The sequence below is a fragment of the Pinus tabuliformis genome, chromosome 2_2, assembly GCF_031772625.1.
Source record: "Pinus tabuliformis cultivar Carrire ecotype Pingquan chromosome 2_2, CPIR1, whole genome shotgun sequence".
Classification (NCBI taxonomy): domain Eukaryota; kingdom Viridiplantae; phylum Streptophyta; class Pinopsida; order Pinales; family Pinaceae; genus Pinus; species Pinus tabuliformis.
The window spans coordinates 682,735,052-682,758,477 of NC_142300.1; the positions used below are offsets into that span (position 1 = coordinate 682,735,052).

At 34.4% G+C, this 23,426-nt stretch overlaps 1 protein-coding gene across 1 annotated transcript; it reads right to left on the minus strand.

Moving 5' to 3' along the window:
- Nucleotides 1–19,980: 19,980 nt before the first annotated feature.
- Nucleotides 19,981–21,885, minus strand: LOC149194502 (acid phosphatase 1-like). Its single transcript, XM_089407655.1, has 3 exons — nucleotides 21,411–21,885; nucleotides 20,460–20,669; nucleotides 19,981–20,331 (listed from the first exon to the last, which is right to left on the minus strand). The coding sequence occupies exons 1-3, from the start codon at nucleotides 21,776–21,778 to the stop codon at nucleotides 20,154–20,156; spliced, it is 756 nt and encodes a 251-aa protein (XP_089263781.1). The 5' UTR covers nucleotides 21,779–21,885; the 3' UTR covers nucleotides 19,981–20,153.
- Nucleotides 21,886–23,426: the final 1,541 nt, after the last annotated feature.

Below are 23,426 nucleotides of genomic sequence, written 5' to 3' on the forward strand. Positions count from 1 at the left end.
TACCTTGACAACAGGAGAAAAAACATCATAAAAATCAATTCCTGGCACCTGGGAATAACCTTTTGCTACCAACCAAGCTTTGTATTTCTCCACCTTTCCTTCTACATTTGTCTCCTTATTGAACACTCATTTGCTGCCAATGGGTTTCCTTCTAGCCAACAACTCCCCCAGATCCCAAGACTCATTTTTGTGCAAAGATGCCATTTCATCAACCATGGCCTCTTTCCAGAGCTTTCCATCCTCTGAATCTACTGCTTCTTTCCCAATTCTGGGATCATCATCAGTAATAGATAAAGCAAAATTTGAACAGAAAGAAGATGGATTATACCTTTCTGGTTGCCTTCTTTCTTGAGCTGATCTTCTCACACCCAAAGTTTGTGGCTCCTTATCTTCTGATTCCTCCTCTGCTTTAGAGTTTGATTCTTCCTCCTTTATCTCAAACTCTATCTTCTCAGGTTCCTTTGGTTGGACTTCATGTTTAATAACATCTTTCAGAAATTCGACTATAATCAACCTTTCAAAGCTGACATTAGATGATAACCTAAAATCGCTTCTAGAAAAACGTCTAAATTTCGCTTTATCTCGTACCAAGATTCCTGTAAATGATATCATAATCAACATTAAAGTCATCATCGAAGACACAGATCAAAATTTTGCAGAAGAAGTAAGATAGGACGTTGGCAAAATTCTCAGAAATGCCAGATCTCCTCCTAGCAACATCTCCAATGAAGAATCCAAAGCTTTAAAAAACATCAAGGAAAACAAAAACATTATATTTGAAAGCAAACAAAGGAAATGCCACAGTTATTATGGATAGGGAATATTATGATAATAAGATGGAAGAACACCTTCTCAAGAGTGGCTGTTATAGAGTTCTTAACAAGGACCCTAGCAACAAAATCCTTCGCCAGGTTAGTAACAAAATCAAAAACTCCTCTCTTGATTCTACTATTAAGAACAGGTTAATACCTAATAATGCCATCATCCCCAGAATATATGGTGTGCCTAAAATCCATAAATCCGGAGTCCCATTGAGACCCATAGTGAACACTATAGGTTCACCCACTTATTGGTTAGCAAAATACCTTGCTAACAAACTTGGACCTTTATCCGGTAACACTCCCTCTTACATCAAAGATTCCGCTTCTTTCATAGAATGGATTAAAAACCTAGAAATTAGAGACAATGACCTCCTGGTTAGCTTTGACGTAGTGTCTCTCTACACTATGATTCCAGTAGATGAAGCCATAGAAGTATTGAAGAAAATCACAGACCTTGAAACAGTGGAACTAGTAGGCATTTGCCTTAAGTCTTCATACTTTAGTTTCAAAGGAAAAATCTATGAGCAAACTCATGGTGTTGCTATGGGCTCTCCTTTATCACCATTGATTGCCAACTTATACATGGAACATTTTGAACAAATGGCCCTTAAATCTTTCCCCTTTACCCTTGAAGTATGGAAAAGATATGTAGATGACATTTTCGCTAAATGGAGCCATGGTTTAGATAAACTTAATGAATTTTTATCACACATAAACAACCTCTCTGAACACATAAAATTCACTATTGAAATTGAAAAAGACAACCAACTCCCCTTCCTAGATGTCCTCCTTACCAAGAAAAATGGAAAACTAAGCCACCAGGTCTTCAAGAAACAAACTCACACTGACAAATATCTTCATTCAAATTCCCACCACCATCCGAAGCAAAAAGTCGGTGTCATCAAAACCCTAGCTACCAGAGCTTCTAGAATCTCTGACCCTGAACATCTAGAGGAAGAACTTAACCATCTCTACAAGGTCTTTATAAACCATGGCTATCAGAAAAACATTATCCATAAAATAATTAAAGAATCCACAACCAATACCCAAAAAAGAAAAACTCTTGAAAACCCTAGAATCTCCTTACCCTATATAAAAGGAACCACAGACAAAATTGCCAGAATTCTCTCTAAGCATAACATAATGGTTTCCTTCACGCCCCCTAACACCATAAAAAACATGCTTGATTATGCTAATGACTTAATAGACCCAAAAAATGACAAAGGAGTATACTCGGTTCCTTGTTCATGTGGAAAAGTATATATAGGTGAAACAGGGAGATCCTTTGACATAAGGTTAAAAGAACACATTAATGATATTATAAGAAACATGTTGGAAAAATCAGGTCTGGCAAAGCATGCATGTTCTTCCTCGCACTATATTTGTATGGAACAAGCAAAATTAATTCACAAGGAAGACCATTATTTAAAATGAAGGGTGAAAGAGGCAATTGAAATTGAAAAATCCTCCAACAACATAAATAGAGATGACGGACTAAAATTAAGTAGCACCTGGAAACCCTTATTAAATAAAATAAAAAAGTAGTAAATACAGATACACAAACATTCCTAATAAAAAAATAAAATAAATAAATAAATAAATATAACCAACCCTAACTCTCTTCTTAATATAATTTTAATAAGACAACTTAAATAAACCTTCAAACTAACTTCAAAATTATATACATTACTAGTAAAGCATTTAATACATAACAAAGAACTTAAATATATATCATAGAATCTTAAAAAACAAAATAAAAAAAAATAAATAAATAAAATAAATAAATAAATAAATAATAATAATAATAATAATAAAATAAATTTAAATATAATCAATCACTAATTAAACAATAAATAAATAAATATTAAGTCAATTGAAAGCCAACAATAAAAGAAGACATCAAATATTTTCAATTAACTATTAATAGCTCCATGATTTCCCGCTCTCTCTTCTCAAATACAAATCTCATTGCCCTGATGATGGACTCACTAAGCTAGTCCAAAATGTTGGTTTCAAAAATTGTTTACAGGTTTTTACACAAACATAAAAAAATCTTTCACCTCTCTAAACACCACACCTTGGCTGTACACAACCTTCCTTGCTACTAGGTTCCAAAGCTTATAACCCTTTAAACCATTCTTATACCAAATAAAGATGCACTTTTCAGATCTACTATCAAACTTGGTTCTTTTCTCTTTTGGAACATGTACATATGCATCACATCCAAATACCCTCAGATGTGAAAGAGAAGGTTTCTTACTAGTCCATAGCTCTTGTGTAGTCTTATATTCCAATGCTGATGAAGGTGATCTGTTGACTGGGTAACATGCAGTCTCCACTGCCTCTACCTAGAATTATTGTCCTAACCCGACACCACCGAGTATGATTCTTTCCCTTTCCATCAATGTCTTGTTCATTCTATCTGCAACTCCATTTTACTAAGGTGTATATGGAGTAGTCCTTTACCATGCCATATCACACTTCTTACAAAATTCTTCAAATTCCTTACTGCAAAACTCTCCACTGTTATCTGTCCTCAGCACCTTTATTTTATTCTCTGTCTAGTTTTCCATCAGAGCCTTAAATTCTCTAAACTTGTCAAAGACTTTAGATGTATTCTTAAGGAAATATATCCATGTATTCCTTGAGAAGTCATCTATAAATGATACAATGTACACAGACTTACCCAGTGATGGAACCTTCATAGGTCCAAACACATCACTGTGCACAATTTTGGAATCTCACCGGATTTTGCTTTCCATATACACAATTTTCACATAAATGAAAATCCAGAGAGATATTACTCATACCTTCTACCATAACTTTACCATGAAGTATTCGATGGCCCTTCTCTCCAATATGTCCAAGCCTTTGATGCCACAACATGGTCTTGTCTCCACATACCACTAGATTTTCTGCTCCACTTTCAAGAACCACAGAACTATTGCACCCATCAACAATAGTGCTACCCCGCAGCTTGTACAGAGCTCCAATCTAAACTCCCCGCATCAATACCAATGTTCCCTAAACCATTTTGCTGGTATCCTTCTCGAACACTTGCATCGTCCAACTTGCTTACGGAAATTGGATTTCTGGCCAATGCAGGAATATGCAGAACACCCGGAAGTGTTCTAACCCTTCCACCTTGAAATTTTAACTTTACTTTTTTGCGACTAACGATTCCAGCCTTCTTTTCATCCCCCAAGAAGTCATCACCACAATCATATTTATCATATTCACAGAACGACTCTCTATGGGGAGTGAAGTGAAAGGATGCACCTAAGTCAATCAACCATGCCTCATGATCTACATGTGTACTTGAAGAAGCCAAGTACGCATCCCCACCTTCATATGAGGTGGTTTTCGTCTTTGCAGAAGGAGCATCATCAAATCCATTTCCTTTGTCAAGAGCTTTAGATTTACAATCCCTTTTGTGATGGGTTGTGTTATATTCTTTCCAGGTAGTTAATAGGGGGTTTGAAGGGCACTCGTAACCCCACTTTATGGGGTCCAGGGCAGCGCCTCAGAAAATTTTGGTTTTGGACGCTATGTTAGGTTGGGCGGACCCACTTATGGTTTTGTGCATGATTTCGCACATGTTTTTTGGACGCGATGGTTTTCGGTCCATGGTATTGGATGCTTCGGCTTGTATAAATATGTATTGTAACATTGAAAGGAACATAATGAAAAGTCAAGCTGGTAGTCCCGGTTTTGGGATCCAGGGGAAAATCTCTATGTATATGTGTTTTATGTGTTATGCCCTCGCATTGTTTATTTTCTGTGTTTTAGAATTCGTATGCAGGTAATTTCTGTACGGGGTTAAAACCTACATTTGGTATTAGAGCAGATTTGGCTTTAAAGGGACGCCTTGGTTGCTGAGGGGTTTCGCTCGAGCCTGTGGTAGACCCTGTTTAGTGGTAGATCTGTGAGATCGATTCTGGTCGTGAAAGAAGATGGTGAGAAGTGGAAAGATAGAGATCGAGAAATTTAATGGTTAGAGTTTTGAGTTGTGGAAACTCAAGATGGAGAATCTGTTGGTGGATAAAGATCAGTGGATCGTGGTAGACCCATGTACTAAACCAACGGGAGTGTCCGATAAAGAATGGAAGAAGTTGGATCAGAAGGCAAAGAGCACAATATGATTGTGTGTCTCATATTCAATATTGCTAAATGTATCAGGGAGAAAAGGCTTTGTGGGACAAGTTAGGAACTTTTTACCAATCTAATTCTCTAGTGAATAAACTGTTCCTGCGGAAAAAGCTGTATAACCTGAGGATGAAAGATGGAGACTCGGTGACAAAGCATCTAAACGCATTTAATATTGTGGTAAGTCAGTTAGCATCTGTTGATATTAAAATTTCATATGAAGATAAGTGCATCAGTTTGTTGTGTTCTCTACTAGATTCGTGGGATAGTTTGGTTATTGCAATAGGTAGCAATGCAACCACCTTGCAATTTGATGAAATAGTCTCAGCCTTGCTGATGGAGGAGATGAGACGGAAAAATATGGAGAGCGAAAATGGTGATGCCTTTTCTGTACAAGGACAGTCCCAGAACAGAAACAAAAATAATTCATCAAGTGGGAGATCTAAATCTAGAGGGAGATCTAAATCTTCAGGAAAAATTGTAAAGGTGGTGTGCTGGAAATGCGGAAAGGAAGGCCACTTCAAAAGGGACTGTAAATCTAAAGTTCATGACAAAGGAAATGGATCTACTAAGGCTCCTTCTGCAGAGGCGAAAACCACCTCAGATGAAGGTGGGGATGTGTACAAGGCTTATTCAAGTACACATGTAGATCATGAGGCATGGTTGATTGACTCAGGTGCATCATTTCACTTCACTCCCCATAGAGAGTGGTTCTGCGAGTATGAGAAATATGATGGTGGTGACATCTTCTTGGGGGATGAAAGGAAGGCTATAATCGTTGGTCATGGAAAAGTAAAGTTGAAGTTGCAAGGTGGAAGGGTTAGAATGCTTCCAGGTGTTCTACATATTCCTGCATTAGCTAGAAATCTAATTTATGTTAGCAAGCTAGATGATGCAGGTGTAAAAATAGTGTTCGAGAAGGATACCTGCAAGATGGTTCTGGGAGCACTGGTATTGATGCAGGGAGTTCGGATTGGAACTCTGTACAAGCTGCAAGGTAGCACTGTTATTGATGGGTGCAATAGTTTTGTGGTTCCTGAAAGTGGAGCAGAAAATCTAGTGGTCTCTGGAGAGAAGACCATGATGTGGCATCAAAGGCTTGGACATATTGGAGAAAATGGTCTTCGGAAACTTCATGGTAAAGGTATGGTAGAAGGTATGAGTAATAGCTCTCTGGATTTTGATTTCTGTTAAAATTGTGTATATGGGAAGTAGAATCGGGTGTGTTTCCCCTCTGGTAGTAAGAGGGCGAAACATATATTAGAACTTGTGTAGAGTTATGTGTTTGGATCTGTGAAGGTTCCAACACTCAAGGCTCCATCACTGGGTAAGTCTGTGTACTATGTATCATTTATAGATGACTTCTCAAGGAATACATGGATATATTTCCTTAAGAAGAAATTTGAAGTCTTTGACAAGTTTAAAGAATTTAAGGCTCTGGTGGAAAACTAGATAAAGAAGAAGATAAAGGTGTTGAGGACAGATAAAGGTGGAGAGTTTTGCAGTAAGGAATATGAAGAATTTTGTAAGAAGTGTGGTATAACATGGTAGAAGACTACTCCATATACACCTCAGCAAAATGGAGTTGCAGAAAGAATGAATAAGACATTGATGGAAAGGGCAAGAAGCATTCTCAGTCGTGTCGGGCTAGGATAGGAAATCTGGGTAGAGGCGGTGGATACTGCATGTTACCTGGTCAACAGGTAACCTTCATCAGCATTGGAGGATAAGACTCCTCAAGAGGTATGGATTGGTAAGAAACCCTCTCTTTCACATTTGAGGGTATTTGGATGTGATGCATATGTACATGTTCTAAAGGAGAAACGAACCAAGTTGGGTAGTAAATCTGAAAAGTGCATCTTTGTTGGTTATAAGGATGGTTTAAAGGCTTATAAGCTTTGGAACCCAATAACAAGGAAGGTTGTGTACAACCGAGATGTGGTGTTTAGAGAGGTGAAAGTTGTTATTAAACATGAAGTCCAACCAAAGGAACATGAGAAGATAGAGTTTGAGCTAAAGGAGGAAGAATCAGACTCTACAACAGCGGAGGAATCAGAAGATGAAGAGCCACAAACTCCCACTGTGAGAAGATCAGTTCGAGAAAGAAGGCAGCCATAAAGGTATAGTCCATCTACTTTCTATTCAAACTTTGCTTTGTCTATTACCGATGATGATCCCAGAACTGTGAAGGAAGCAATGAACTCAGAGGATGGAAAACTCTCGAAAGAGGCCATGATTGATGAAATGGCATCTTTGTGCAAAAATGAGGCTTGGGATCTGGTGGAGTTGTTGGCTGGAAGGAAACCCATTGGCAAAAAATGGGTGTTCAAAAAGGATACAAATGCAGAAGGAAAAGTAGAGAAATACAAAGCTCAGTTGGTAGCAAAAGGTTATTCCCAGGTGCCGAGAATTGATTTTAGCGATATTTTTTGTCTTGTTGCCAAGGTAACTTTTATTAGATTACTTTTATTTGTTGTTGCTGCTTTTGATTTTTAGGTAGAACAGATGGATGTGAAGACAAAATTTCTTCATGGGGATCTGGAAAAGGAAATCTACATGAAGCAACCTGAAGGCTTTGCGGTGAAGGGTAAGAAAGAACTGGTATGCAAGTTAAAGAAGTCTTTGTATGGGTTAAAATAGTCACCAACGATGTGGTATCAGAAATTTGATACATTTATATGGGGACTTGGCTTCACCAGAAGCAAAGCAGATCACTGTGTATTTTAAATTAATTGGTGACCATGTTATTTATCTGGTCTTGTATGTGGATGATATGTTTCTAGTTGGAAATGACAAAGAAATTATCCAACATTTGAAGACCCAATTGTCATCCAAATTCGACATGAAAGATCTTGGTTCTGCAAACTATATTTTGGGAATGGAAATTAAAAGAGATCGGGCAAAGAGGAAGCTCTGGTTAAACCAGAGGAATTATGTCGAGACAATACTGCAGAGGTTTAATATGCAGGATAGTAAACCGATGAAGGTTCCTATTCTTGTAGGTGTGAGGTTATCTACTGAATAGTGTCCCAAGACACAAGGAGAGGAAGAGGACATGTCCCATGTTCCATATGCAAGTGAAGTCGGTAGCCTGATGTATGCAATGGTCTGTACTATACCAGACATTGCACATGCAGTGGGAGTATTGAGCAATTTTATGTCAAAACTAGGAAAGGAGCATTGGACAACAGTGAAGCAGGTTTTTAGGTATTTGCGTGGCACTAGTGATTATGATCTATGCTACCAAGGAAGACTAGGATTGGATAGAGTGTTAGATATTTGTGGCTTTGTCGATGCAGACTGGGCTAGAGATCTGGATCAGAGAAGATCTACAAGTGGGTATGTGTTTAACCTATTTGGAGGAGCAGTGAGTTGGATGAGTAAGAAATAATCTGTAGTGGCACTCTCAACTACAAAGGAAAAATACATGGTAGCCACTCATCTAAGAAAGGAAGCAGTTTGGTTGCAGAGATTATGTTCAAGTATGGGGTTAGTACAGGAAGTTATAAGGATAGATTGTGATAGCCAAAGTGCAATTTTCTTGGCAAAGAACCCTACATATCATTCAAAGACAAAGCACATTGATGTTCAGTATCACTTTGTGAGGGATATGATAAAAGACAAAAAGGTGTTGCTAGTAAAGGTGGACACTTTGAAGAATACTGTAGATGCATTAACAAAATATGTGAGCTCTGAGAAGTTCTCTTGGTGTAGAGAGATAATGGGCATTTCACGGCTGGAAAAATGAATAAGCTCTCTTGTGGCCCCCTGTGGAAAGAAAACAAGTGGGAGAATGTTGGGTTGTGTTATATTCTTTCCATGTAGTTAATAGGGGGTTTGAAGGGTGCCCGTAACACCAATTTATGGGGTCCCGGGCAGCGCCCTGGAAAATTTTGGTTTTGGACCTTATGTTAGGTTGGGCAGACCCACCTATGGTTTTGTGCATGATTTCGCACATGTCTTTTGGATGTGATTCTTTTTAGTCCATGGTATTGGATGCAATGGTTTTCGGTCCATGGTATTGGACACGATGGTTTTCGGTCCATGGTATTGGATGCTTCAGCATGTATAAATATGTATTGTAACATTGAAAGGAACATAATTAAAAATCAAGCTGGTAGTCCCGGTTTTGGGATCCAGGGGAAAATCTTTGTGTATATGTGTTATGCTCTCGCATTGTTTATTTTCTGTTTTTTAGAATTCGTATGCAAGTAATTTATATACAGGGTTAAAACCTACAATTTGTAGTGCTCTTCCTTTCCGCATTTCTAGCACACCACCTTTACAGGTTTTCCTGGATATTTAGATCTACCTCTAGATTTAGATCTCCCACTCAATGACTTATTTTTCTTTATGTTCTAGGACCGTCCTCATACAGACAAGGCATCACCATTCTGGCTCTCCATATTTTTCCATCCCATCTCTTTTGTCATCAAGGATGAGACTATTTCATCAAACTGTAAGGCAATTGCATTACTACATATTGCAATAACTAGACTATCCCACGAATCTGGTAGAGAACACAAAAAACTGATGCACTTATCTTCATCCTAAATTTTAATATAAACAGATAATAACTAACTTACCATAGTATTAAATACATTTAGATGTTTTGTCACCGAGTCTCCATCTTTCAACCTCAGGTTATACAATGTTTTTCATAGGAACAGTTTATTCACCAGAGGCTTAGATTCGTACAAAGTCCCTAACTTTTCCCACAAAGCCTTAGTTGTAGCTTCCCCTGATACATTGAACAATACTGAATCTGAGACACACAATTGTATTGTGCTCTTAGCCTTTCGATCCAACTTATTCCATTCTTAATCGGACACTCCTGTTGGTTTAGTACCTGGATCTACCATGAACCACTGATTTTTATCCACCAACAGATCCTCCATCTTGAGTTTCGATAACTCAAAACTCTTACCATTAAATTTCTTAATCTCTATCTTTCCGCTGCTCGCCATCCTCTTTCACTAGTAAAATCGATCCTGCAGAACTCCCACTGAACAGGGTCTAGCACAGTCCCGAGCAAAACCCCCCAGCAACAAAGGTGTCCCCTTGAAGCAAAAACAACTCTGATACCAAATGTAGTTTTTAACCCCATACAGAAATTACCTGCAGACGAATTCTAAAACACAAAAAATAAACAATGCGAGAGCATAACACATAAAACACATATACACAGAGATTTTCTATTAGATCCCAAAACTGGGACCACCAGCTTCATTTTTCATTATGTTTCCTTCAATGTTACAATACATATTTATACATGCTGAAGCGTCCAATACCATGGAGCAAAAACCATTGCGTCCAAAGCCATGGATTGAAAAGCATCGTGTCCAAAACCATGTGCAAAAAAGCATGCACAAAACCATAGGTAGGTCCTGCCAACCTAATATAGGATCGAAAAACAAAATTTTCTGGGGCAGAGTGGGGTTATCTACACCCCTGTGCCCCCCCCCCCCTGGCTACACAATCGGCGCAACAAAGTGGGGCATTTGTGCCCCTTCTAACCCCCCGGTTAACTACGTGGGCTAGTCGTGGAAAGAATATAGCACAACCCACAAACTTCTACTATTTTCAATAATTCTCATTCTCTCCTAAAACTATAGGAAAATACATCAAATAATTAAATCATAATATATGAAACTAACTCTTTTAGTAAACATGTTACCCTAGGTTAGATGCTCCTGCATCATCATATATGTATGTATGTATGTATGTATGTATGTATGTATATATATATATATATATATATATATATATATATATATATATATATGAATGTATATATGTATATGTATATGTATATGTATATATATATATATATATATATATATATATATATATATATGTTAAAAAATTCTAGTAAGAAATTGGTAGGGAAAGTGGGATCACAACATCTTACAATAGATTTTAGTATACTAGGGATATTTAATGATATTATGTATAAATAATCTATTAACCATGGAAGATTTAACATGGTGTTGGAGAGTGTAAGAATGAGTATAATTAAAAAACATATTAACTACAAGTATGATGACAAATTTATCATTAGATTTAGGTAAACTTGATTATCATTTTTAGAGAAAGGACATTCCATACAATTCATGGAATGGGTATAGGTTGTAGTTCACCTAGAATTTTGATAATTTCTCTCTTGTGTCATTAGAAAAGGTCAAATTCTACTACAAAAATGGGCATGCCTTTTATGTTTTCCTAATAGTTTCATATTTAACATGTTCATATTTTTTAGAAAGCTTAATGACTTATTTTCAAAGATGTGTGGAGTTCAAATAACACTATTAATATAAGAATGCGTGATTTGTTCAAATATGGTTGGTCATTGTATTGAATCCCTTCCTTTTGCAAATTGTATCCATGAGATGCATGAAGTGCCATTCGTAGTGGTTGGATGAAGAAGGCAATCTTGGGATATATGAAATACTTGATGTGGATTTCAATCAACTAATTTACTACATTTATGTCATTTTAATGATGAAATCCCTTGCATTGGGATGAATTTTAGGTTTTAATGTTCAATTTTTATATAAAATTGTCACCGAAGTAGGAAGGGATTGTAGATATACACAACATGCAAGATATTTTTCATTTTCATAGGTGGATTTTCGCAAGTGTCAATAATAGAGTTATTTGTTGGTAAAGGCCAATGTTCTTCTTAAGAGGACTATTCTAATGTTAAATTTTAGGTTGCAATGTTAAATTTTTATATAAAATTGTTCCCGAAGTAGGAAGGGATTGTAGATATACACAACATGCAAGATATTTGTCATTTTCATAGGTGGATTTTCCCAAGTGTTAATAATAGTGTTATTTGTTGGTAAAGGTCATTGTTCTTTGCAAGAGGACTATTCTAATTCCTTTATTGAAGGAATAAAATTCGAAAACAAAGTTTTTAGTGACGAATGGTTGATCAAGTGCTAGGGCTTACACATGGAATTATTAAAACCTTACGGGGACTAATTTGTGGCTTCATTCAAACAGAAAAAAGATTTTTTTAAAGAAATTTTTTGAGAGGAGTTGCAATCTTACCATAGTTCATGTCCAAAAATTTCTAGTAAGTTTTGTGACCAAGAAAATCTTATAAATTTTTCATATTTTTAGGACATGGCCAATCCTTCATGAATTCAATTTTATTTGAATCCTACCATGCCATCATGGATAGTACTATGACCAAAGTATTCTACTTCATAGACACCAAAGGGACATCTAAACATCTCTACAAAGAAGTAATGATTAGGGTGTAGTTGTAAGACCTAGACCACATGGGTGACATAGGCATGCCATGTTTTATTTTAGGTCAGGATGTCATTAAAATTTATGAGGAAAAAATGATGGATAAAGGGTCGGAATATGTAGTCGATGAGACTATAGAATCTCTAAGGTGTATTGAAATGGTTAAAGGGTGTCACCAAGAACTCATAATGTCCTTCATGGGTGCAAAAATAAGTTTTGGAATATTAGTCTCCCTCATGAGAATTAGATGAGATCCAGAATCAAAGATCATGTTTGGTGAAGAAATAAGATCATTTGATCTCATCTATAAGAGCATCTACGATGGGAATGGGTTGTACCTATCCTTCAATATTATTTTAATGATAGTTGAAAATAAAGACACATACTCCAAGCAATTTCTTTTTTGAAGACCATGAAAACTAGTGACAAACATGGATTATTGATAATGTGAATGACACTAGCATCTAGCAACCCCTAAACTATCTTTTTTATTTCATTTTTTTGGTATATAGTCTGTAATAAGGGTATAAATAAGTTGGGAATCTACCTTCAATGAGTGGAATAGAATGATCGCATGCACCTTAGAAGAGTTATGAAGCTTGAGATATTCCAATGACTAATTGGTTTTTGTTTAAGATTAATTGCATGTCAAAATGGAAGGGTTGATAAGGTGTCTGAAGTGCTTGAATGGCATGGAATAATGTTTGAATTCATTTTCTAGATAATATTTTCCATATAATGTGAGTTGATGACCTTTAATGAGATAGCTATAATTGATTGGAAATTGTAGTGATTCTCTTCTTATTGGAAACTCATGCATGAATCCTAGAGGTCCACCTATTTAAATAGAGAACAAGTGGGTTTTAAGGAATAATCACCTATTGGAAGCTACATATTTTTTATAGAAACCCCTAAATTTCATGTAAACTCCATTAGTAATCACGTTTTAGAAGTTTTCAGGATGAACATAATGACGAGTTTCATAGGATGGTTTCCAGGAGATTAAAGGGATACCAACCAAGAGGTAAGTGGAGCATGAGATTTAGTTATTTCCAAAATCCTCGTTGCCAAACATTGGGCTATATAGGAAGTCCATTATCGAAGCGAGGGGACGAAATAGTTGCAACAACTATTGGAATAAGGTGTCATTAAACCAAGTACCTCACCATGTGGGTCACCAATCATCATTATGCCAAAGAAGGATAGGAGTTGGTAGATGTGGATTGATCACAAGGAATTAAAAAAATATTATGCTCAAGAACAAGTACCTCTTGCCTAGGATATATAATCTACTAAATTAGTTGCAGTAAACCAAACTCTTCACCAAGATAGACTTAAAGTCAATATATCACCAGGTTTGAGTATGAGAAAACGATACCTGAAAGATCTCCTTTAAAACCAAGAAAAGTTTGTATGAGTGGTTAGTCATGCCATTTGGCCAATGCAATGAATTCATTACATGCTGGAGGTTAATGAATGATATATTGTGCCCTTTTAATAATTCATTTGTTATTTTCCATTTGGAAGATATATTTCTATATAACACCACGTGAGAGGAGCACATCTCAAACAGGTGCTAAAGAAATTAAAGAAGCACCAACTTCTAAAAAATATCAAGAAGCGTGAGTAAGCACAATAGTATTTGGTGTATATAAGGTATGTTATAGGTGGAGAAAAGTTAAATATAAGTCCTGCCAAGATGGAGGCCATCATGAAGTGGTCAGTGCATATGGATGTTTTTAATGTCAAGAGTTTTATTGGGGAAAAATAGTACATGAGGAAATTCATATCCTCATTATCAGTAGTAGCAGAACCACTCCATGCCATAATGTTGACTGGCAAGAGCTTTCAACAAGGAAAGGGTCAACAAAGGGCCTTTGAGGAGTTAAAGAAGAGGATCAATCAAGCACCTAAGTTGGCATTATCAAACTTGTAGTAACACTTCGAAATGGAGAGATATGTGAGTCGGTATGTTATGGTATCACTCTTGATGCAGGAAAGAAGACATATATGCTACTATTATGAAGTATTTCATGGGGAAATTCTTAACTACCCTACTTACAATAAGGAACTCTACGCCCTGGTACCAAAAGTGAAGAAGTGCAAACATTATGTGATGGAAAAGGAAACAGTAATGCAAAAATATAACCAACCACTATCATATGTGTATGCCTAGAGTTAGCTACAATGAAATAGGAATTATAAGTGGATGAGGCTTTTACAAATGTTTTATTTAGTCATCAAATATCATTAGGAAAGCACAAACATGTTGAACAACATGCTTTCATGGCCACCCACATCAAAGATCATAACTTTGGGAACTCTGATGCTCATGGAGTCATTTACCCATGACACATACATAGAAGCATATTCAAAGGATGAGGAATTCAAGGAGGTGTTTTAGCAGTTGCATATCTGGAGTCATGTGAACAATGATGACAACACAATTGGCTAGCATCTCTAAGACAATTTACTCTATAGGCTAGAAAAGTTATGTGTGCCTAAAAGTGAGCGACTTTAGCTAATCAGAGAGGCTCACATATCCAAGGCTGAAAATCACTTTGGTGTGAGGAATACAATAGCTAACTTGTAAATATATGTTTATTAGCCCAAGGTGCAAGACGTTACTTCTATATTATCTTATGGCATGTACTCACTCATCCCTGGGAAATCATTTACATGGACTTTGTCGGAGTTTTTGGCAACAACTAAGAAGGGAAATAACTATCTCTTCATGGTAATCGATAGGTTAAGAAGCATTCTTGTTCTAATTTTCTGTAAAAAGACCATTAGTGGGCTAGAAGAAGTGAACTTCTTCTTCAGATAGGTATGGGTGTGCTTTGGTATACCAGGGAGCATAATTTCAGAGGATGAAATAATATTTCTAAGTGCATTTTGGAATACATTATGGGAGAAGATGGATGCAAATTTAAATATGTCTAGAACATTCCATCCATAAACAAATGGGAAAATAGAAGTAGTCAATGGGACTTTCATACGTCTTTTGATGGGATACAATAATGGACATATTAATACATAGGATGAAAATATGGTATATATACAACACTCTTATAATAGAGTAGTCCACACTTCTATTGGTAAGTCCTTATTTGAAACTTTTTTTGGATATTTTGCACCTTTACCTTTGGAAATTGAAAAAGGGAAACAAGGAGGATTCAAGGAGGAACTTACAGTGGATGCCTTAAGGGAAAAAAAACATTGAGAAGATAGGAAGATCCATCTACAAATACATGAGGCGCTACATAAATCAAAATAAAAATATGAGGCCATGCATTATCAACATAGAAAAGAGAGGTCATTGAAGGTGGGAGACAGAGTATACTTATAGTATAACAAGGAGAGGCTATAGGGTCCTAGTAAGGAAATCAAGACTCTACTATATGGTTCCTTTGAGATACCAGAAAAGGTGGGAACTAATGCCTATAAAATCAATCTACTCCCATAGATATGCATCTACACAATGGTTAATGTAGATAATATGAAATTATATGAGCCTTCCATGTTAGATTAGGAAGAGGAACAAGTCCTACCTTCTAAAGAGGATTTGGCACCAAATGCTAAAAAAGAGTTGGTAGAAGATATGGTCCTGCAAAAGAGGTATAATACTACAAGAAGGGTCAAAAAGATCTTCAGTAGGTTGGATGGAAAGTACAAATTCCGGGAAAGACTAAAAGGTACACTGAAGAGAAGGTGGTGGAAAATTTCACTCAACTCATTCAGTAGAATCTTTTGGGGACCAAAATCCTCACAAAATGGTGAGGTGCATCATTGTATTGTTTTTCATCCATCTTGAAGCTTTTAGAGTGGAAAAAGTGGATGAATAATCTCAAGAGCATTTTTATCGGCGAGACCCATATTTATAAATTAGGGTTTGAAACCTTTCAAAAGTAGTTTGAGTCATCAAATGGAGTTTTATGGGGATAAAGCTTTACCACTTAAGTGTTGCACACTTTTTCACTATTCTATACTTAAATATCTTTTTGAAATCACAAGAATAACCTCAATTGGAGTTAATATGCAAACTTTAGCCACTCCAATGTTGACATTCCTTTTCTGACCACCATAATTGATAAGATGTGACACCAACCCCATTATTGATGAAAAATAGACTAACCATGTAGGATGATGAAAAAGAATGTAAAAAAATTCATATTATAATTCCAATTAAAAGTTCAAAAAATTAAAACTAACCACTAATAAATTATAAAACTTTCTTATAATAAGACCACAGAAAAAATAATTCTACTCTATTCGTGTGTCAATTTGTTCCAATGTAACCCGCGTATCCACGCTTCCCTCGGTGAATTTTTTAGATTTCTTCCATGTACCGTGTCATGGAATGCGGAAAATTGCTTCCCGAAGATTCTGTGTAGAACCCACGAACTTGCATTCGTGAAAAAGAAAGTTGCTTATTCGTCATTTCGAACCAATAAAAAATAATTTTGACATGATCAATACACGAAAGGCAACAAACAACATCAAGAAAAAGATAAAAAGACATAATTTGTTTTCTATCCTTTAAATAGTTGTCTACGCTCTTCAAAAAAAGGTATAGTTTCTCATGACTGTTTATCTCTTTGAGTGTCTAAATGGATATCTAGGATGACAAGTCGGAATTGAAGTTTTTGTGATTTATATTAAGTTTATGAGAAAAAAAATTGTGCGTAAATTATATGATAATATATTAGTCTGCGTTTAGAACTAACGAGTGTGGTTCATTGTCAGGGCAAGTTGAAGAAGCAGATTATGACGGTATGTTAAATAGAGAAAACAGATATTCCAACAGCTAAATTTGATTGAAAAACTAAACTAAAATCAAATATTTTCAAATAAAATCATGTAAAATTAATCTAAAATTTAAAAATATTTTGAAATTAAATAAATAAGGAAAAATTTGATTACTTCACTCTCTCCAATACTTGCAAATAAAGATAAAAATGACCAACAAAAGGTCATTACTTTGAATACAGTAATAACGCAGGGAGCATTTTAGGGACTCGACTCCGTTAGGCTCTGTAATGGAGAAAAATAATCTGTAATACATTCAACCAGACTTGTGCTAATGTTATGCTTATTTTCCCCTCATTATTTGTTTCACGCTATAGTCCTATATCTATATCTGTCAAAGAGACAGCTACTCTCAGAGGCCGAGATTCATCCAAGTGATTGTTCACTTGGACTTTAGAGCAGTACCGTCTTGTTATCATTTTCATTTAGGCGTTGTTTACAAAGGTCTTATAATTAAGAAAAAATGGAATTTGGTTATTTATTTTCAAAAAATTTCATAGTATTAGGCATTAAAATTTTTGAAGTTTGATGATTATTATCAAGACCTTTAAAATTTTTTCAAAATTTGATCAAAATCATGTTAGAATTTTTATTGTTTTCTGAGTAAATTTCAAGCTTTGTTAAACTAGGCCTCTTCCAAAACTTTTCTTAAAATTTAATCAAAATCATATCCAAATCCTATTATCTTCAGAGAAAATTTCAAGCCTCATGTATCTTCCAAAAATTTCCTCATAATTTAATCAAAATCATACCAAAATTCTCAATCAAAATCATACCAAAATTCTCACTGTTAACTTAAAAAAATTTCAAAATTTAATCAAAATCATACCAAAAATTCTCATTGTTTTCTGAACAAATTTGAAGCATCCTAGGACTAAGCGTCTCATTGATGTAACATGATCTGTCCAAATGAGTCTTTAGTTGGGCCTCAGAGAAGTAAGGCATAGTTGTGATAACAGTAAGCATCGTTGTGATAATTATTTATATGGGTTATCTATTTTTTGGCAGTAGATTAATTACTTATTTTTTTTATTTATTTCGTTATGATTGATTTATTTGAAATTTAAAATAATTTATAATTAAAAATATTAATTTCAAATTTATTTAATATAAAAAAATTATATTAATTTTTCTAATAATAAGTTTTGTTTAATTTTTGAAAAATGTATTATATTAATTATTAAATAATTATATTTCTATTTTATTTATTAAATATTATTTTATTTTTTTGCAAGATAGTTAGTCAATAACTTATCGTGAGTCAATAATTTATGATTACATAATACTTCGTCCGTATTGGCGAAAAAAATACGTTAATTCGTCAGTTCGATTCGGTACGGCGATTAATTCGGTTAATTCCAATTCGGTTCGGTGAAATACTTTGTCTTTTGACTTGAATGTGTTTCGCACCCGAACATGAATACTTCACGTGTTTCGTTGCACCAAAGAATGACCTGTGTTTCGTTACACGGACACCTGACTATGGCCATACCCAATGTATATGGTAAATTGATTTGGATGTATATGGTAAATTGATTTGGAAGTTTGATATATATCTATCCACATGGTTGATTAAATAAATATGAATTTTTTAAATTAAGGGATTTTCTAACTTTGTTTAAATATATTTTATAAATTCATAAGATCGTGTTGTATGTATGTAAATTTAAAAGTATTGATTTACTCATTTTTTACTTATTTTGTTAAAAAATAAAATTTACATTTATTTTATTAAATTAAAAATTTATTTTTTAATGGTTAAATTAGTGGAAATAGGTCATTGAACTTACTTTTTAATTGTTGAATAGGAATCGGCAAGGTAAACTTTTAATTCCAGCTTTGCTTTGTTGATCCATTGGAAAAATACAAGTTCTGATCTGCACAATGTTGGTGAAAACAATACAAGGGCAAAACAAGTTTGGAACTAGGCAACCTTAGTGGAAAATTGAAATAATGTAGAGAAAGGCAAAGCTAATGCTCAGATCAATTACCTTTTATAAATTTTCTTATAAGAATATATATATATATATATATTTTTTCCTATAAAAATATTTTTTTTTCCAATAAAAAATATCAACTTGCTTAATTCATTATGTGATTACAGAAGCTTGAATACAGAAAATACCAACTTTTTCTATTTTAACAAATTGATAATTCTTATTGGAAAAAAATAAAAAATATATATAATTTTTATAGAAAAATAAAAAAAATAGTAATTTCTATATTAGAAAATTTTATAAAATGACAAATTGCAATTAAGAAAAAGATAATTCTTATCTTACAAGAAATTATAAAATAGCAAATTGGTTGCAAATCAATAACTTTTATATAGAACATAAAAAAATAGTAACTTCTATTTTGGAAAAAAATCAACTTATACAACTTTTATATTTTGTTAAAATTTTGAATATAATGATTGTTTATATATATATATATATATATATATATATATATATATAAGTACTTGTAATATGTATAGTGTCGAATTTTTTCCGTATTAAATTTTATAGAGTCCAATTTTTTCCGTATCGTATCGAATTGAATTCAATTCAAATCCAAATTCAAATTTGGTAACTATGCATAATACTTAATATTTATCATAAATCTTTAAACTTTTAAACTTTACAACAACATGACTTTCCTTTAACAGACTGAAACTATAGTTATTTAGTTAAAAGGGAAGAAAATATAACAGATAGAAGTACCTTTTCTCTCCGCGTTCCTCTATAGAGAAATCCAACACATTTTCAAAATTTATGTAACCATGATAACACAGAAGAGGATAAAATAAAAGGCAAAAAGGTATAAACTACTTTAGTGCTTAAAGATTTTATTACCGCTACTTTAGTGCTAAAAACTTAAATCAAATTTGTATCAATAAATAAGCCACATAAACTCATATAAAATGTGGATCAACATTAAACACAACATTTTACAATATGCTTTCATATATTTATAAGATCCTGTGGGATTCCACTATGGTTACATTGTAATTTCAACAGATATCCGTACTCCTGATAGAAGTGATAATAATATAATGAAGAACACAGATGTTACTTTAGGGAAGCTCTTCTCACAGCGAAAAGCACTAGCTTAATTACTCGGAATTTGGAACCATCAAGGAACGAAATACATGGGATTAGGAAGCTTGAATGTGCGAGCACCCACAGCACTACCAGTAATATCGGTCCACTGATCTCCAACATTGCCCCATATACGATATCCATGTTTCATCAGTTCCTCCCTCTTGCTTGACTTGAATATTGCTGCGCTTTTTCCTTTCTCGCTACGCTCTCTAAATTTCACATATCATCCACCAAAACTTATAATGTTACTCGCATTTCATAACATTCGCAAATCACGAATAAAAATGGCAGAAAATAAGGTCTACGCAAATCATGAATGAAAATAAAATAAGTATACCTTAGAATAAGTCCAGCATAGGCAGTATACCCCTGCAAAACGAGATTTTTTTCTGTAATGTTGCGTTGAGATTCATCCCTTCCTGTGAGAAAGAAAATCTGGTAGCCAGAAGTCTTGAGATGCTTATACAATCCCAGAATAGCAGGAAGTGCAACAGCTTTACCACTTAATGCCCACTGGTTAAAGGAGACAGGGTCGAAGGGCATTCCACTGTAAAAATCAGTCCAGTTTCAAAAGAATTATTTGTTTATTCCCGGATAAACCAACATCGAATTTTTCAATAAACATTTCAAAAATTAGAATTAGTAAAATTAGCTTCTAATATTAATTTTTTTATATCTATGTTCATTGTTTCATGTTTGTTTCACTATGTCAAGATAGGAATGATACTACGGTGCTGTAATTAGCCTAGCACATCTTTGTATCTTTTGTAGCAAGAGAGGTATCAAAACTAAGGGTGCCAATATCAACACAAAGATGCTATGAGTGAGATTGGAATACAAGTTTTGCAGGTCAAATGCTTATAGCTTTGGGAAAAATAGATTTTTCCTTATGGGTGAAGATGGATCTGTTTCTGTTTTGCAACCATATTAAAATAACAGATATATTTTAACTTCTGGATTTTATGTAGGTGATTTACGAGCATTGATGTATTTATATTTTTAACTTTTTGGAGAAAAAATTTTAAAAATTGATAAATAATTTGTTTAGCTAATTACAAAAAAATATATTGAAATTATAATTTGCATTATAACATTTATGAAATTATAACATTTATGAAATAATTGTATCTAGTATAACTGATATCGGATATAATAAAAACTATTATAAGATAAAAACCATAAAAAAAAATAACAATTTAACCAGCGCCTTAACAGCAAGCTTTTGTGCCTCAATTGTCTAATGTAATAACGACAAATAAGATCTAAATAAGAGCGATAGAGGGCTTACCCAAACTTTCGTCCCATATAATATTCGAGATTGGATAGGGCGGTGTCATCTACATCCAACACCCAGGCATCCTTACCATCGCCGACGAGGGGAATTTCTGCTGTGTAACTAACGATACAGTCGACTGCAGTTGCCAGATCTCTTTCGTACTGTCCATACAACATGTACTGCTGAATGTAGGTCAAGCAATTTTGGGGAACTGTCCACCAATTTCTCAGATTATTCAATTCTATGTTCAGCCTCCAGCTCACGCAGTCCGTATTGTTCTGATCAGCGACATCAATATTGGCTTCAAATTTACACCAAATGTTGATATTGATGAGCAATAATACAAGAAACCTCCATGATATAGTAGCGTTCCTCTTCATGGTGTTCAGCGTATAATTGGGTTACGCGAATTCAGACTTGTCTATATAGGCTTTAAGTCTTATAACCTGTATGTAAGAGGAATTGTGAAGAGTTGGTTGATCCTGGTGGAGAAACCTTTTGATCGATTGGGCAATGCTGGTTTCTTTTTATAACCAAAGCAACCGACCAAAGGCATTTAATGCAAAAAGCATGGAATAACTTCACGGGAAACTTAATTTGCAGGCCACACCACGAATACTTTGTTCCCCACTGCTTTATCTGCATCCACGGACAGTCCACTGCACGACAGATTCCACGGGCAAAATGGGCCAATTTTACACCCAAATGGTCAATATACCGTCTCCACTAATACTTAATGGATTCAATGGTACAGTTCAATGCACAATAGATTCTCTGAATAAAATGGGTCAATTTCGCATTCCAATGGATAGTAGTTAATTTTTTTATATTTTTTTTGGTTTAGGAAAGAAAAAAATATTTTTTTATTAATAAAAGTTGTTACCTAATTTATAATTTTGTATATTGTGATTACAAATATATTGTGACAAAATCAACAATTTTTCATTAGTAGTGATATATCAGTTAACAAGTCAGTTAACAAGGCAAAGTGACATAAAAATCATAAAAAACATGCAAACAGAAAGAGTTGAAACACATTCCAAAATCATAAGGAACCAGAAAACTGATCAGTCCAAAAAAGAAAAATGTAGTATCCTGCTGAACCTCGAGATGCCTGAGGCTGTACCAAACATAGCCAGGGGCTTCCAAACCCTCTGAGCTTACGTCGATTGCTGATTTACTGAATATTTGGGAATTTAGCTGATATGGGCGTGGTCAAAGAAATTGACGGTGCCCAGTCCATCCCATTCTCCAATATTTGGAGAATCTGCAATCAACAAAGATGACCTTTTAAACCCACAGTTAGACAAGCCATTAGCCACTGAATTCTATTTTAGAGATATATTTTTTGATTCTGTATTTTGGTTTTAGCTATATTGTAATTTTTATTTATTTATAATATATTTTTTATTCTATATCAATATATCTTCAGTATCATCCCAGTAATATAAAGCTCAAGACTGTAAAAATACTAAACACTGTATAAAATTCATTAAAAAAAATTATAATTCTAACCAATCCTTATCAATTTCAACATGAAATTGAAAAAATAAAATTTACAAGTCGCATACTTAATCTACCCCTATCCTGCCCACTCATGTTCAATGAATTTGATTGTAAATTTTTTTATGGAGATTAACATGTGCATAAATTTTATTTTCAACTAACAATAATGCTCACTGCGATTTTGAGGATCATAATCTTATCATATTATCTTAGACACGGCGCACTAGTGGGTGCATGAAAATTAGTGCGCACGTTGATTTGCAGTTGACTACCGTCCATTGGCTAAGAAGTACATCATAAAATTGCCTATTAGCATAAATTAGCTATAGTATAAAATCCCAACACTCTATGGCTATGTAAGTAAGTCTGTTTACGAAGATTATTTGACTGTTTAGTAACATGCATGGTATAGAAAAAAAATCAAAAACTAAAACCCCATCGTAAAAATAAAAGTAAGCGAAGGAATAAAACAAATTGGAAGTTCGTGTTCGTCATACTTTACAGCTGAGCATGAAGCTTCTC